The sequence below is a fragment of the Bombina bombina genome, chromosome 1 (assembly GCF_027579735.1).
Source record: "Bombina bombina isolate aBomBom1 chromosome 1, aBomBom1.pri, whole genome shotgun sequence".
Taxonomy (NCBI): Eukaryota; Metazoa; Chordata; class Amphibia; order Anura; family Bombinatoridae; genus Bombina; species Bombina bombina.
Genome location: NC_069499.1, coordinates 461,471,638 through 461,487,806, shown reverse-complemented (window position 1 = coordinate 461,487,806; position 16,169 = coordinate 461,471,638). Strand labels below are relative to the sequence as shown.

Below are 16,169 nucleotides of genomic sequence, written 5' to 3'. Positions count from 1 at the left end.
CTAACATATAAAAAAATAGTTTTGCACTTTTATATCTGCTAGATGTAAACTTTTTATATAACAGCACATTATGAGCACCTGTAATATATTATATATTAATACGCTGTGTCTCTTTGCAGTCGGGCATGTGCATTCTTCTGAACATGAGACTCGTCTCATTACAAACCTGTTCAAAGATTACAACAAAGTTGTTCGGCCAGTTCAACGATTCAAAGATAAAGTTGAAGTGACAGTAGGACTCCAGCTTATCCAACTCATAAACGTGGTAAGCTCCTGATCACTGTCTCACCCAGTCAGTTTCTCAATAAACAAGACAACATGCATAGTCTAATGTCTTTCTTTCTTTTTTTAGGATGAAGTCAATCAAATTGTAACAACAAATGTTCGTCTAAAGCAGGTTTGAAGAGCAACATTACTATTTAAATATCAAAAACATAGAGTACCCTGCTTTATATTTTAATTAATTTAAATATATAAGGTACCTATAACTCTGGGCTCCATTTATGAAGCAGTGGATGCCGCTTCGGAGGCCCGTCGTTTCTGGCTCGCGTGAAACGGAAGTTAACCTGTCCGCCACCTTTTAGGTGGCAGATTGAAATCATCCCGATCCGATTGACAGCCCCTGCTAGCCACCAGTGAGCAGGGGGTGGCATTGCACAAGCATTTCTTTAGAAATTTAGCAATGTCGAGCGGACATGATTCGCTACAGTGAACCATGTCTGCTCGACACTTAGTAAATCTACCCCTATATATTTTTTGGACTTTTCTACCAAAAGGGAAACTTTGCTGTAGAGAGAGAAGTTAACAGGGAGCAAAGGGTGCAATTTAAATTTAAATCTGCAGCCAATACAAATCAAATGACTCTGCTTTCAGCGTATAGTATCTTACAATCTACTCCATTTTCATATTATGTGTTTTTCTATTAGGGTAATAAGTGTTTTTTGTGTATTTTGACAAAATCTTTTAGTAAAATGTTTTGCGAAACAGTTATCCAGAGCTCTGAAGATACGGTAATCGCAATTACACTCAAGCAATCGCATTTACTTTCAACTTGTAATATGAGCTGTAACAACCGTGATTAACTCATTTTCGCTTGCACGTTATAAGCAATGAAGCAAATTGATAATATAAGTAAATTGGAAAGTTCCTTAAAATTGCTCTATCTGAATCATGAAAGAAAACATTTAGGTTTTGTGACTCTTTAAGGGCCGCATATAAATTTATGGCTATTAAATAAACAAATACTATGTTTCCTAAGCACAGTGGCACAGGGCTAGATTTAGGTAAGGTTGTAGGATATGCCTGTATGCTGTGCTTCCCTTTAGGAGGCTTTTTTGAGTTGTGGTCACCCCAAAACACACATTGTTAGTTCCACGTTTTTCGAGGGCCAGAAAGACTATGGCACACATTGTTAGTTCTGTTTTTCCTGAGGGATGCAAAAATTGTGCAGCGGGCCGCATGTACCTTGGTCTGCTAGTTGGGACAGTCTACTTTAAAAATGTTATTGTTTAAAAAGATAGATGATCCCTTTATTACCCATTTCTCAGTTTTGCATAACCAACACTGTGATGTTAATATTACCTCTGTGATTACCTTGTATCTGAGCCTCTGCAGACTGCCCCCTTATCTCAGTGCTTTTGGCAGACATGCATTTTAGCCAATCAATGCTGACTTCTAAATAACTCTACGGGAGTGAGCACAATGTTATCTATGACACACATGAGCTAGCACCATCTAACTGTGACAAACTGTCAAAATGCACTGAAATAAGAGGTGGTTTTCAACGGTTTAGAAATCAGTTTGAGAGTACCTAGGTTTAGCTTTCAAAAAAAGAATACCAAGAGAACAAAGCAAATTTGTTGATAAAAGTAAATTGGTAAGTTGTTTAAAATTGCATTCCCTGACTGAGTCATAAAGTTTAATTTTGACTACACCATCCCTTTAAGTGTAAAAAGTATTTATTCATGAAATCCCTCAACTGCACCCGTTTAACACACAGGCCTCTATTTATCAATGTCTGTCAGACCTGATCCGACAGTGCGGATCAGGTCCGACAGACATCACTGAATACGGCGAGCAATACGCTCGCCGTATTCAGCATTGCACCAGCAGCTCACAAGAGCTGCTGGTGCAACTCCGCCCCCTGCAGACTCATGGCCAATAGGCCGCCAGCAGGAGGGTGTCAATCAACCCGATAGTACTCGATCGGGTTGTATTGTTGCGATGTCTGTCCGCCTGCTCAGAGCAGGTGGACAGGTTATGGAGCAGCGGTCTTTGTGACCGCTGGTTCATAACTGCTGTTTCTGGCGAGTCTGATGACTCGCCAGAAACACGGGGCATCAAGCTCCTTTCAGAGCTTGATACATATGCCCCACAGTCTGCGTAGTTCACAACTATAATTCAATGTGTTTTACATGTAACACTATGTGACTTTATAGTTTTTGAAGGAAAAAGGCCACTTTAGTAAACCTCAACAAAAAAACATATAAACACAGTTTTGCACATGCGACCTTTGCTGTATAGTGGGAGCTATGTAAACACAAACTTCATTTTTACAATATATACTGTATGTTTAGTTGAAAGAAATGCAAATGCATCACTAATATATTTATTTTTGTTAATATAAATAAATAGGAAAATAACTGTTTACTTTCACCCTTGTTATGATTATTATTATTTTTTCTGATGTATTATACTTTAAATAAACATAAAATCACAATTTTTTAAATTTCATTATTCAGATAGAGCCTCTGATTTCAAACAACTTCCTAACTTCTATTGTCAAATTTTCTTTGTTATCTTGGTATCTTTTGTTGAAAAGCAGGGACGTAATCTCAGGAGCGGGCAGTTTTGCTAGAATGTTATCAATTTGCAAGAGTACTAGATGGCAGTATGATTTCCTACCATGTAGTGCTTCAGACGCCTTCCTCAGCATCCCTTTAATAACAAAATACAGTGGGAACAAAGCAAATTTGATAACAGAAGTAAATTGGAAATGTTTTTAAAATTGTATTCTCTGTCTAATTCACAAATTAAAATTTTGGGTTTCATACCCCTTTAAGGTAGTGTAAAAATACTTTAAAAAGTACATTTTGTGATAGCATAGGTTTAATGCCTTTTTTTATTCGGCAGTCATTGAACGATAATTTGTGCAGTGTAAATTTGGTGCAAATTAGGCAATAGCTGCCGATATTTAGTAAGTGCTAAATGGATAAAAAATCTGTACTATGTAAACTACCAATAGAAGTTAACCGCTAAAACAGCACTTTTAACAGTTAACAGCTGCTGAAAATGAATTATCTGCAACTATGTAAACACGGCCATAGGAGCCTATTTATCAAGATTTGTATGGAGCTTGAAGCCCCGTGTAGACCGCTGCTCCATAACCTGTCCGCCTGCTCTGAGGCGATGGACAGACATCGCCAGAAATCAACCTGATCCAATACGATCGGGTTGATTGACACCCCCTGCTAACGCGAATCTGCAGGGGGCGGTATTACACCAGCAGTTCACAAGAACTACTGGTGCAATGATAAATGCCGAGAGCGTATGCTGTCGGCATTTATCGATGTGCAGGGGACATGATCCGCAATATCGGATCATGTCCACTCGCACGTTCTTAAATAGGCCCCATAGTATTTAGAATGGAGACAATATTTTAGTCTTGGTGAATCTAGAAAATTGTTCTAGATCTCTAATAATTATCCATAGCTAAAAAGGATTTCTCTAAAGGTTCAAAAGTTTTGTGGCAGTTAAACAAAGCATACTGTTTAATATTGTAACACAGTCATCATTTTTATTTTTAAAATGTTTTTTGTTTTGTGTTTTTCAATTGTTTAGCAATGGGTGGATATAAACCTCAAGTGGAACCCAACAGAATATGGTGGAATACAGAAAATCCGCATATCTTCTGGCGATATCTGGCACCCTGATCTTGTTCTTTATAATAAGTAAGAAAACTATATACTAAATAACCTATATACATAGGTGAATTTCAAAAGCTAAACTGCAAAAAATATTTGTTGATGCAACAAAGTATAATATAACCTGGGTAGATGTTGCAAATATAGGATACAAATTGAATTTGCTATATTCTTCATATCATTGCTGGTAATAGTGTTAGTTATATTGATAAGTATAGTAGTTAAAATAACAAATTATAATTCATATGCTAATAAACTTTTCAGTATGTAACAGTAGCCAACTATTTAGGTTTAAAGGGACATTGAAGACTAAACACATTTCATGCACCTCCCTACAATTATAAGTGCCGCCATTTTGGGACCTAGGTTACATGCAGGTATCTGAAGGAGAGTTACTGCACACGTGCAAGCACATCAGCACTAGAATGTAGTGGAGGGATTTCAACATGGCGGCAAACATGCTAGGAGAGAGGTGGGGAATTACCTCAATACTATGCTTATGAAGTGTGTATGGTTTTCAATGTCCCTTTAATAAAGTTCACATAGGCATGTTCATTAACTTGCAATTTAGTTGGAAATGAAGTATAAGCGTTCATTTTTACATTGGATTTTGTACCTAATTATAGCAAGTCTACTTGATATTTTTTTATTGTTTAAAAAACATAGATAATGCCTTTACTACCAATTACCCAGCATTGCATAACCTACATTATTATATTAATATACTTTATAACCTCTAAACCTCAAAATATCTGCATGTTTCTAAGCCCTGCAGGCCGCCTCTTATCTCAGTGTATTTTATTAGCTTTTCACTGCCAGATAGTGCTTGTTCATGTGTGGCATATAGATAACACTGTGCTCACTCCAGTGGATTGGCAAGTTTGTAAAAACCACTGAGATAAGGAGGCAGTCTGCGGTAGCTTAGATACAAGGTTATAACAGAGGTAAAAAGTATATTAATATAACAGTGTTGTTTATCCAAAACTGAGGAATGGGTAATAAAGGGATTATCTATCTTTTTAAACAATAACAATTTTCAAGTAGACTGTCCCTTTAACAAAACTTATGAATTTAACTATAAACATTTGAAGACTTTTCCTACGTATTATATATATTTAACAGTCAAGTCTAAAATTAATTTTAATAGATAATTTATTTCACTTAAAGGGACACTGTATCCTCTTGTTAGGCTACAACAGATAAAACAGCTTTATTATAATAGAAAGATGCAAGTAAATCTTTCCATTATCTCTAGCCCTAGTTTATCAAGCTGTGGTACATAAATGAGGTATTAGCAAGAGATACTTCAGGGCTTGCCCTTTCATATATATTTTTATACTCTGATGTGGCTATGATAGACATTCAGTATATTAGTGAATACCAGAAGTCATTCTCAAGTACATTAAGCGACCAGCTTGTGAGAATAAGTTAGGGAAACTCACAGAATCTCTCCTGCTAGAAACATTTGATGACTGGTATAAGGTGTTCAACCAGATAAACTCTGTTTGAAATGAAGTTTGATTTATAAAGTTTGTACCTTATGTTTATACAGATTTTTTAATTCAATAATACATGTTTCACTTCATACTTCAAAAAATATTTATGTCTTCAATGGTACTTGCAACAGAGAGTTTAAGAAACGCTGCCCTAGTCAATTATATGCTATTAATTCATATGTGCATTCTAAAGAAGAGAATCAGAGTAAAGAATACATTGTACCATGATGCCTTTATGTATAATAAATATAACACTAACATATTTTCTATAGTGACAGAATTATGCTTTCCTCCCTTTAATCCATGCCTCTTTTAATACATGCTAGTGTCTTATTAGCCTTTGAAGCCGCTGCCCTGCATTGTGCACCCATCTTTAGCTTGTTATCTATTACTACTCCCAAATCCCTTTCCTCCTCTGTTTGGCTAAGTCTTGTCCCATTTAAAAAAGACGTTGCCTGCTTATTTTTACTTCCAAAATGTAGAACCTTGCATTTTCCCGTATTAAATCTCATTTTCCATTTACTTGCCCATACTTCTAATTTTTGCAGATCCCTTTGTAATGAAAGTTCATCCTGCTCTGACCTAATGACCTTACCTAACTTAGTATCATCTGCAGAAATTGAGATGTCGCTATTTAATCCTTGCTCCAAGTCATTTATAAAAATATTAAAAAGAACAGGGCCCAGTACTGATCCCTGGGGGACTCCACTGATTACCTTTGTCCAATCTGAGTATGATCCATTTACTACTACTCCCTATCTTTTATCCAGTTATTTATCCATGAGCTAATATTTTCAGCTATTCCCAGTCCCTTAATTTTGTGCATTAATCTCTCATGTGGCACTGTATTAAATGCCTTTGCAAAATCTAAGTATATCACATCAACTGATTCCCCTTTATCTATATTTTTACTTACTTCCTCGTAGAATCTAATTAGATTAGTTTGACATGATTTATTTCTCCTAAAACCATGCTGATTAGAACTCATAATCTTGTTTACACGAATATGATCATCAATATAATCCCTTATAATCCCTTCAAATATCTTCCCCACTATTAATGTCAGGCTAACTGGTCTATAGCTTCCTGGATCATCCCTGCTTCCCTTTTTGAAGAGTGGCACCACATCAGCTTTACGCCAATCATGGGGTACCATGCCTGAGGATAATGAGTCTTGAAAAATTAAGAGTAGTGATTTGTCTATAACAGTGCTAAATTCCGTAACACCCTTGGGTGTATTCCATCTGGGCCTGGAGTTTTATTTACCTTAATATTATCCATTTTTTTCCTGATATCCTCTAAACATAACCCTGTTAATGGTACGGACTGGCATGTTCTATTTTGTTCCAAAGTATCATCCAATGGTTCCTTTCTTGTGTATACTGAAGAAAAAAACTGGTTTAGTACATCAGCCTTCTCCCTGACATTTATCATGCTACCCTCAACGCATTTTAATGTACCTATATTGTCCTTCTTAGATTTGTTGCTATTTATGTACTTAAAGAACCTTTTAGGGTTAGACTTAGAATCCTTTGCAATTAATTTTTCATTTGCAATTTTGGCTAATTTGATTTCTTTTTTGCATGCTTTCTTACATTTCTTATAAATATGGAATGTTGAGTCTGTGCTATTTTCTTTGAATAATTTAAATGCCCTACGTTTTTTTCCTAACTTCTCTTAACACATTTTTATTTAGCCACATTGGCTTTGATTTTTTTTATTTTTTTTTTATAACCATATGGTATTTGTTGATATGTATATGTATTTAACAAAGTTTTAAATATTATCCATTTATCCACTGTTTTTTTATTAGAGAATACATTGTCCCAATTTATATTATTTAATGATTTCCTTAAATCGTTGAATTTTGCTTTCTTAGAATTAAGAATTAGAATTAGAATATAAAGTCTTAGTTAAACCTTTAAGACACTGCATATGAAAAGAGATTTCAAATGTGACCATGTTATGATCACTGTTACCCAAATGTTCTTTGACTTCTATGACTTCCCAGGACATACTTGAAAACGAGAGAAATCTCAATGTATCCTTCCTGGTAAAATATTTTATAAATAAAATAAAATAATAAAAATATGTTTGATATTATATCTTTATTGTTTGATAGCACTAAATCCAATAAAGCTTTACTCCTAGTTGGCTCCTCTATTCATTGTGACAAGAAGTTATCCCTGAGAACATTTCAAAATCTATCCCCCTTAGCTAAATTACTAGTTTCATTGTCCCAGTTTATATCAGGCAAGTTAAAATCTCCCATAATTACATTACTGTTAATAGCAGCCTTACCTATTTGGATAAGTAGTTGAGTTTCCTCCGGGTCACTAATGTTGGGGGGCTTGTAGCATGTTCCTAGTAATATTTTTTTTAGGATTTTTCCCCCCACTCTTTATTTCAACCCACAGGATCTCTACATTGTCACTTGTATCATAACTATCTTCCCTTATTGTTGGTTTAAGGTTAGGTTTAATATACATGCAGATTCCTCCACCCCTTTTATTATTCCTGTCCCTCCTAAATAAAGTATAACCCTCTAAATTAACTTCCCAGTCATGTGGATCATCCCACCAAGTTTCAGTTATACTGATAACATCATAGTCCTCTTCTGCAACTAAGAGCTCCAGCTCCCCTGTTTTACCTGTCATGCTTTTTGCATTTGTTGTCATACATTTAATTTTTATGTGCTTTCTGCTGCTACTTGGTGTGCTTTCCTCTATACTTTCTAATGTGACATTTCTTAAGTCATCCCTTCCTTGAGATATTAAGGGAGTGACATATTACTAGACTGATCTATCTGTTCTATTGTGTTCTAACTGACCCCCCCCTTTGCCTAGTTTAAAAGATTCTCTAAATGTGCTACCTTCCTTTCCCCCAACACACCTGCACCTATGTCATTCAGGCGCAATCCATCCTTACTGTACAAATTGTACCCAAGTGAAAAGTCAGCCCAGTGCTCTAAAAAGTCAAACCCCTGATTTTTACACCTTGTTTTTAACCATGAATTCACAGACCTTAGCTCCTTCTGCCTTACTGAGTTAGCCCATGGCACTGGTAATATCTCTGAAAATATTACTTTGGAGGTAATTGCTTTAAGCTTGCTACCTAACTCCCTAAACTTGTTTAATTTTATTGTAATATAGGTGTCTCTCCTTTATATCCAGAATGAATCCCACTTAGCAAATGAACCGCTCTCAAGATAAAATTGCCTTCCTACAATTCTTTGAGAGATTGGTCTCGCTAGACAAGTTAGCTTTATGTAATCCAGCCCCTTATGCTACAATTATTCCTTATAATCTTAATCTCGTTGTCAATGCTTTGTCTTTTATTTTAGTGCAAACGGTGACTTTGCAATTGTCAAGGATACAAAAGTACTTCTTGAATATACAGGAAAGGTCACATGGACACCTCCAGCCATTTTTAAAAGCTACTGTGAAATTATTGTCACATACTTTCCATTTGACGTGCAGAACTGCAGCATGAAACTGGGGACTTGGACCTATGATGGCACACTAGTAGCTATAAACCCGGTAAGAAATCATTCTGATGCTACAGAGGAAAGCAGGAAAGAATTTGATCTTTACCTACGTTCTATAGAAATAGAAAATTCACATTGTAATAGGGATTCCTAATCATCTGCTTATTACTAGAACTATTTTTCATTTATATTTACCAATACATCTATATTTTTACCAATACATCTCTTTAGGAAGGTTGAAGAGGAAAATATAGTTGAGAGAGAGAGAGATTAACAGTGGTGGCTGGTGAAGTTTCAATTTGGTAGGGTAGAACAGTTTGCACAATATTAAATGCTTGAAATAGATTTACATGTGGTGAGAAAGGGGAAAGAAAGAGTTTAAAGAGAAGATATGACCGGAGAAAGAAGGGAGAGGATAAAAAGAGAGATTGAAGAGAGGAGTGAGAGGAGAAAGACAGTTAAGAGAGTGAAGGGAGAGATGATAATTATTTTAAAAAAAAACTCCAGATCTGCTATAACCTTTTATGACTGTCAGAACTCTCTGCACTCCCTATGTTGAAGAACTTCCTTTTTCTATTCAGCTGTTGTCTTCCCCAGAACCTCTAGTTGATGTTTCTAACTGCTATGAACTTATTTTTGTTAATGTATTACTGTATGTAGCATTATTTAATTTGTTATGGTATAAAATAAAAACAATATTATACATATGCAAAGAGGAGGTAAAGTAGTGTGTGTGGTGTGGGTGGAATTAGAAGTGGCGAGTAACAATTTGTCCTGGATAGTAGCTTAGGACTTGAAATTTTGAGCCCTATATATATGTGTGTGTGTGTGTGTTTGTGTGTATATAAATTTACTAAACATATTTACTGTAGATTATAATGTGGGATGCTATTCAGTATTCATTCATTTATGATGACCAATTACAGCAGCTTTACACATTAGGCATGACACATTTTTCTCTTTGCCCACTCTTAGTGCTTCCAATGAGATAAATATTTAGTTTTCCACCACTGAACGTGCATCTTATGTCCCTTCCCTTTGTATTTAATAGTTGGCTTGTATGCTTAACTGAGAGCTACGATTTCAGACAAAAATCATTGTCTCTGCTTTATTTAAAGGATATGATTATGTCCAGTAATTGTAGGGCTGGTCTTCTCACCCCTCAAACCCTTCAAAGAATACTTTTTGACCAACCAATGTTAAATGTAAAACCTATAGATATAATGTGGTCCTATAAGCAAACCTGTGTATCTACAGCTCAATTTCCTGCCTCTTTTTCTATCTTACTTAGGGCCAGATTACAAGTGGCACGCTATTTATCGACTTTGCTTGCACGCAACCACCGAAGGAAGTAAAATTTTTAACACTCGTTAGCTCCCATATTGCAAGTTAAAAGTACGAGCAAAACCTGATGCGCGCTAACTTCAGGATATTGCGACCACGTTGACTCCTCCACATAGACTTCACTATTAAATAAAACTAACCCTACACCACGTTAGACCTACAACAGTAAACCCAAAGGTAATTATGCATATTTTACACTCCAATTTTATTCACATAGAAGAAAATTTTGTTTTTATTTTTAAATATATATTTTGATATATCTGTTGATTTTTTTATTTTTTAAATGTATATTTATACCAATATATCTATATGAATTTAAACAGGTATAGATATATACAGGCACTGGTTCTTAGGGGTCTTCAAAGGATTCTTTTCTGTGTTTCTATGCACCTTGGTACATAAGTGCAGTATACTCACAGATTATCGGACACACAGCTCCACAGGTGGTTTCACAACAACGGTCAGGAAAGAATAAAGCTGAATCTTTGAATAACATATGGTAAAAAGTGATATGACTTTTTGCAAGCCATACTAAGTTTTTAACAGCTCTTGAAAAAGACGGTAAAGCCGTTGAAACGCATTGAGCCAAATAAACAACCATATTTTATTCAAAGATTCAGCTTTAGTTTTTCCTGACGGTTGTTGTGAAACCACCTGTGGAGCGGTTTGTCTGATATTATTCTGTGAGTATACTACACTTATGTACCAAGGTGCATAGAAACAATACGCCAATGTGATATTCTTTGAACACAGATACAGACAAAACTCTTTTGGGAGAATCGTGAAGCACAGAAAGGAATCCTTTGAAGACCCCTAAGAACCAGCGCCTCTATTTGCCATACACATCAATTTTACAGCCTTGAGAGAGACTGTTGGAAGGCAGCTGTTCTGAACAGAGGGAAGTACCTATCCGTATTGTATACATTCCTTTTACTTGATAGATATATACAGATATATATAGGACTATATATTTAAGAATACAAAGAACATTTTCTACTATGTGAAGAACATTGGAAAGTAAAGTATTTACAGTAAATACACAGTAAAATACATTATAAAATATTAAAATTCAATTAAAAAGTATTTTTATCAGATAGTGTATATATGAGTGTAACACTTTATGTATTGATGTGTTTGGTGTACATTTTATTTTAACTCTTTCACTTTACGCTTGGCCTTCAGTCATGCAAACCTGATGCGCTAAATTTGTTTGAGCTTCAGCAAACACATTTACTTTTAACTTGTTATATGCGTGTTAACAATAGTGCGCCACTTGTTATCTAGCCCTTAGCCTTCTAACACTTCTGTTCTGTCTCTGTTAGAACTCTTCTTCTCTACATCAAACACACAGTCGCTTGTGCACCCACTTTTGTTATTATTTGTTCGGTATGTCTGTTTACAAAAGTGATTATTTTAAAGATAAGACTAGCGTCAATATAAAAGAAGCATAGGAAGTATGTAAATATTATTATAGTACTTGGGGGATAAACTGCATGATGTCAAATGTGTAATGGTTTCCGCTTTCTATCATGTTAAAATCTAAAGATCAAAATCCGATGCTTGCTGCTATAGATAGCAATAGTTCTGTTACTATCAGTTACAGCTGGCCACCCATTGCACTCAAGCCACACGAAGTTTAGTGGTTCAAGCAAAAGCAACAATTCTTCACGTGTGAACTTTTCACCTTAAATGTGCCATATACAATTAACCCTGTCCTGGATCTCCCATACCACAATTAAAACTGCTAAACTGGGCTCCACCACCACTATCTCTAACCAAGATCCTGCAACCTGACAGCTGACCCAATGCCCCACACAATCCCTTTAGTATACAACCACATTTTCTCCAATTATCTCCATCTAAACTAGGAGCACACAAGTTTTTAGTATGGAGAGCCAATCACTAATATCGGGATTAGCTTTGGGCCACATTATATAATACTCACACTTATGCTAAAGATAAATTATAATCACTTTGGGCTAGATTACAAGTGGAGTACTATTTATCACTCCCACTCGAGCGTGCTAACCAAATATACATCAAATATCGTAACCACATTAGCTTATTCTCCCCATAGACTTCAATGGAGGATGCAGAAGAACAGAGCTAACACCTATTGCTCATGCGCTAACCCAACAGGAATTCTTAATATTTCCCATTCCAATATTCTTCACATACAGGAAAATTGTATTTTTATTGTAGATACATAATTCTCTCTCTCTCTCTCTCTTTCTCTCTCTCTCTCTCTCTCTCTCTCATATATATATGCCTGTATATCTTTTCCTATAGATATATAGGTATGGATATATATTTTACAATAACATTTTATTTTTATATATATATATATATATATATATATATATATATATATATATATATATATATATATATATATATATATATATATATACAGTTGCAAGAAAAAGTATGTGAACCCTTTGGAATGATATGGATTTCTGCACAAATTGGTCATAAAATGTGATCTGATCATCATCTAAGTCACAACAATAGACAATCACAGTCTGCTTAAACTAATAACACACAAAGAATGAAATGTTGCCATTCACAGTGCAGGTGGAAAAAGTATGTGAACCCTTGGATTTAATAACTGGTTGAACCTCCTTTGGCAGCAATAACTTCAACCAAATGTTTCCTGTAGTTGCAGATCAGACGTGCACAACGGTCAGGAGTAATTCTTGACCATTCCTCTTTACAGAAATGTTTCAGTTCAGCAATATTCTTGGGATGTCTGGTGTGAATTACTTTCTTGAGGTTATGCCACAGCATCTCAATCAGGTTGAGGTCAGGACTCTGACTGGGCCACTTCAGAAGGCGTATTTTCTTCTGTTTAAGCCATTCTGTTGTTGATTTACTTCTATGCTTTGGGTCATTGTCCTGTTGCAACACCCATCTTCTGTTGAGCTTCAGTTGGTAGACAGATGGCCTTAAGTTCTCCTGCAAAATGTCTTGATAAACTTGGGAATTAATTTTTCCTTCGATGATAGCAATCCGTCCAGGCCCTGACGTAGCAAAGCAGCCCCAAACCATGATGCCCCCACCACCATACTTCACAGTTGGGATGAGGTTTTGATGTTGGTGTGCTGTGCCTCTTTTTCGCCACACATAGTGTTGTGTGTTTCTTCCAAACAACTCAACTTTGGTTTCATCTGTCCACAGAATATTTTGCCAGTACTGCTGTGGAACATCCAGGTGCTCTTGTGCAAACTGTAAACGTGCAGTAATGTGTTGTTTGGACAGCAGTGGCTTCCTCTGTGGTATCCTCCCATGAAATCCATTCTTGTTTAGTGTTTTACATATTGTAGATTCGCTAACAGGGATGTTAGCATTTGCCAGTGACTTTTGTAAGTGTTTAGCTGACACTCTAGGATTCTTCTTCACCTCATTGAGCAGTCTGCGCTGTGCTCTTGCAGTCATCTTTACAGGACGGCCACTTCTAGGGAGAGTAGCAGCAGTGCTGAACTTTCTCCATTTATAGACAATTTGTCTTACCATGGACTGATGAACAGCAAGGCTTTTGGAGATACTTTTATAACCCTTTCCAGCTTTATGCAAGTCAACAATTCTTTTTCGTAGGTCTTCTGAGAGTTCTTTTGTGCGAGGCATCATTCACATCAGGCAATGCTTCTTGTGAAAAGCAAACCCAGAACTGGTGTGTGTTTTTTATAGGGCAGGGCAGCTGTAACCAACACCTCCAATCTCATCTCATTGATTGGACTCCAGTTGGCTGACATCTCACTCCAATTAGCTCTTGGAGATGTCATTAGTCTAGGGCTTCACATACTTTTTCCACCTGCACTATGAATGTTTACATGGTGTGTTCAATAAAAACATGGCAACATTTCATTCTTTGTGTGTTATTAGTTTAAGCAGACTGTGATTGTCTATTGTTGTGACTTAGATGATGATCAGATCACATTTTATGACCAATTTGTGCAGAAATCCATATCATTCCAAAGGGTTCACATACTTTTTCTTGCAACTGTATATATATATAATATATATGTTAAAGGGCCATGATACCCAAATGTTGAAACACTTGAAAGTGTTTGGACGGGTTAATACACATGAAAACGTAGGCGTGTTGTTGAAATATAAAATATAAAATAATAAAAAATATTAATAATTATTAAAAATTATTATATTTTATATTCTATAAATTATTAAGATTTTTTTTTACAGTATCTATAATTATTATTATTTTTTTAATTTTATATTTAATATTTCAATAACGCACTGATTACTAAGTTTTCATGTTTGCTAACCCGACCACGTTAGACCTTAAGCCTATATATACATACACATATTTAGACATGTGTTTGTATGTATATATAGAATAACACCTCATATGCCATATACTTTTAATCCCTTATAACTTTTTAAAAAATATTTATATGAATATATAGGGTTTATATAAGTGTAACTGTAATTTTCAGTGTATTTATGTTGTGTTTAGTGCAAAATTTTTTTTACACACTACCTTTTACTCAAGGTTTTCAGTTTTTCGCTAATCTGACGAGTGTAAAATTCAATTGCATTCTCACGATCAGGTTTATATTCATTATATATGACATGCGCAAAAAGCTGGCATTGCTTGCGCGCAAACGTTAGCAGGCCACTTGTTAGTTAAAAATTACATATGACATAAGTTACTAATGATTAATTTAATTTTACAGCATATAATACTCTCATTTATAAGCTGCAGTATTTATACGTGCTTAATTACCCAATGAGAAGTGTGCAACGCAACAGTTATGGCAAAAAATAATTATTGATTAAAGAAGCAGTAAACACCTAGTAATTACTAAGTTTTTTCTGCAGTCTTCCAATGCTTTAACACATCAACAGAGTCTGAAAGTTATTAGACCAGATTAGTCCTTGTTTGCTGCAATTGTTTTTCAGAGGTCAAACTTCACCCTTTACTTTCCTTATTAGGAAATCTCAATAGTTTGGCTCCAGCAGAAATTATAAGATAACTAGCTGCAAGGACAGATATGTGACAGGAGGACTATTTGTATTGTTAGTTTTCAGGACTGGAAAATCCTTAAAGGGGCAGTCAAAATTAAACTTTCATAATTCAGATAGAGCATATCATTTTAAACAACTTTCCAATTTACTTCTTTATATCTAATTTACTTAATTCTCTGTGTATCTTTTTTTGAAAAGCATAACTAGGTAGGCTCAGGAGCAGCAATGAACTACTGGAAGTTAGCTGCTCATTTAGGCCTAGATTTAGAGTTCGGCGGTAAAAGGGCTGTTAACGCTCCGCGGGCTTTTTTCTGGCCGCACCATAAATTTAACTCTGGTATCGAGAGTTCAAACAAATGCTGCGTTAGGCTCCAAAAAAGGAGCGTAGGGCATTTTTACCGCAAATGCAACTCTCGATACCAGAGTTGCTTACGGACGCGGCCGGCATCAAAAACGTGCTCGTGCACGATTCTCCCATAGGAAACAATGGGGCTGTTTGAGCTGAAAAAAAACCTAACACCTGCAAAAAAGCAGCGTTCAGCTCCTAACGCAGCCCCATTGTTTCCTATGGGGAAACACTTCCTACGTCTGCACCTAACACTCTAACATGTACCCCGAGTCTAAACACCCCTAACCTTACACTTATTAACCCCTAATCTGCCGCCCCCGCTATCGCTGACCCCTGCATTACAGTTTTAACCCCTAATCTTCCGCTCCGTAAACCGCCGCAACCTACGTTATCCCTATGTACCCCTAATCTGCTGCCCTAACATCGCCGACCCCTATATTATATTTATTAACCCCTAATCTGCCCCCCTCAACGTCGCCGACACCTACCTACACTTATTAACCCCTAATCTGCCGAGCGGACCTGAGCGCTACTATAATAAAGTTATTAACCCCTAATCCGTCTCACTAACCCTATCATAAATA

General features: G+C 35.9%; 1 protein-coding gene across 1 annotated transcript in view; it reads left to right on the top strand.

The window, feature by feature from the left end:
• CHRNA1 (cholinergic receptor nicotinic alpha 1 subunit) overlaps positions 1–16,169 on the top strand; it is a 77,497-nt gene that overhangs the window by 41,080 nt on the left and 20,248 nt on the right. The window contains exons 2-5 of the mRNA XM_053698468.1: positions 120–265; positions 353–397; positions 3,841–3,950; positions 8,763–8,958. Of these exons, the coding sequence (XP_053554443.1) occupies positions 120–265; positions 353–397; positions 3,841–3,950; positions 8,763–8,958 (497 nt within the window). The remainder of the gene's footprint in view (positions 1–119; positions 266–352; positions 398–3,840; positions 3,951–8,762; positions 8,959–16,169) is intronic.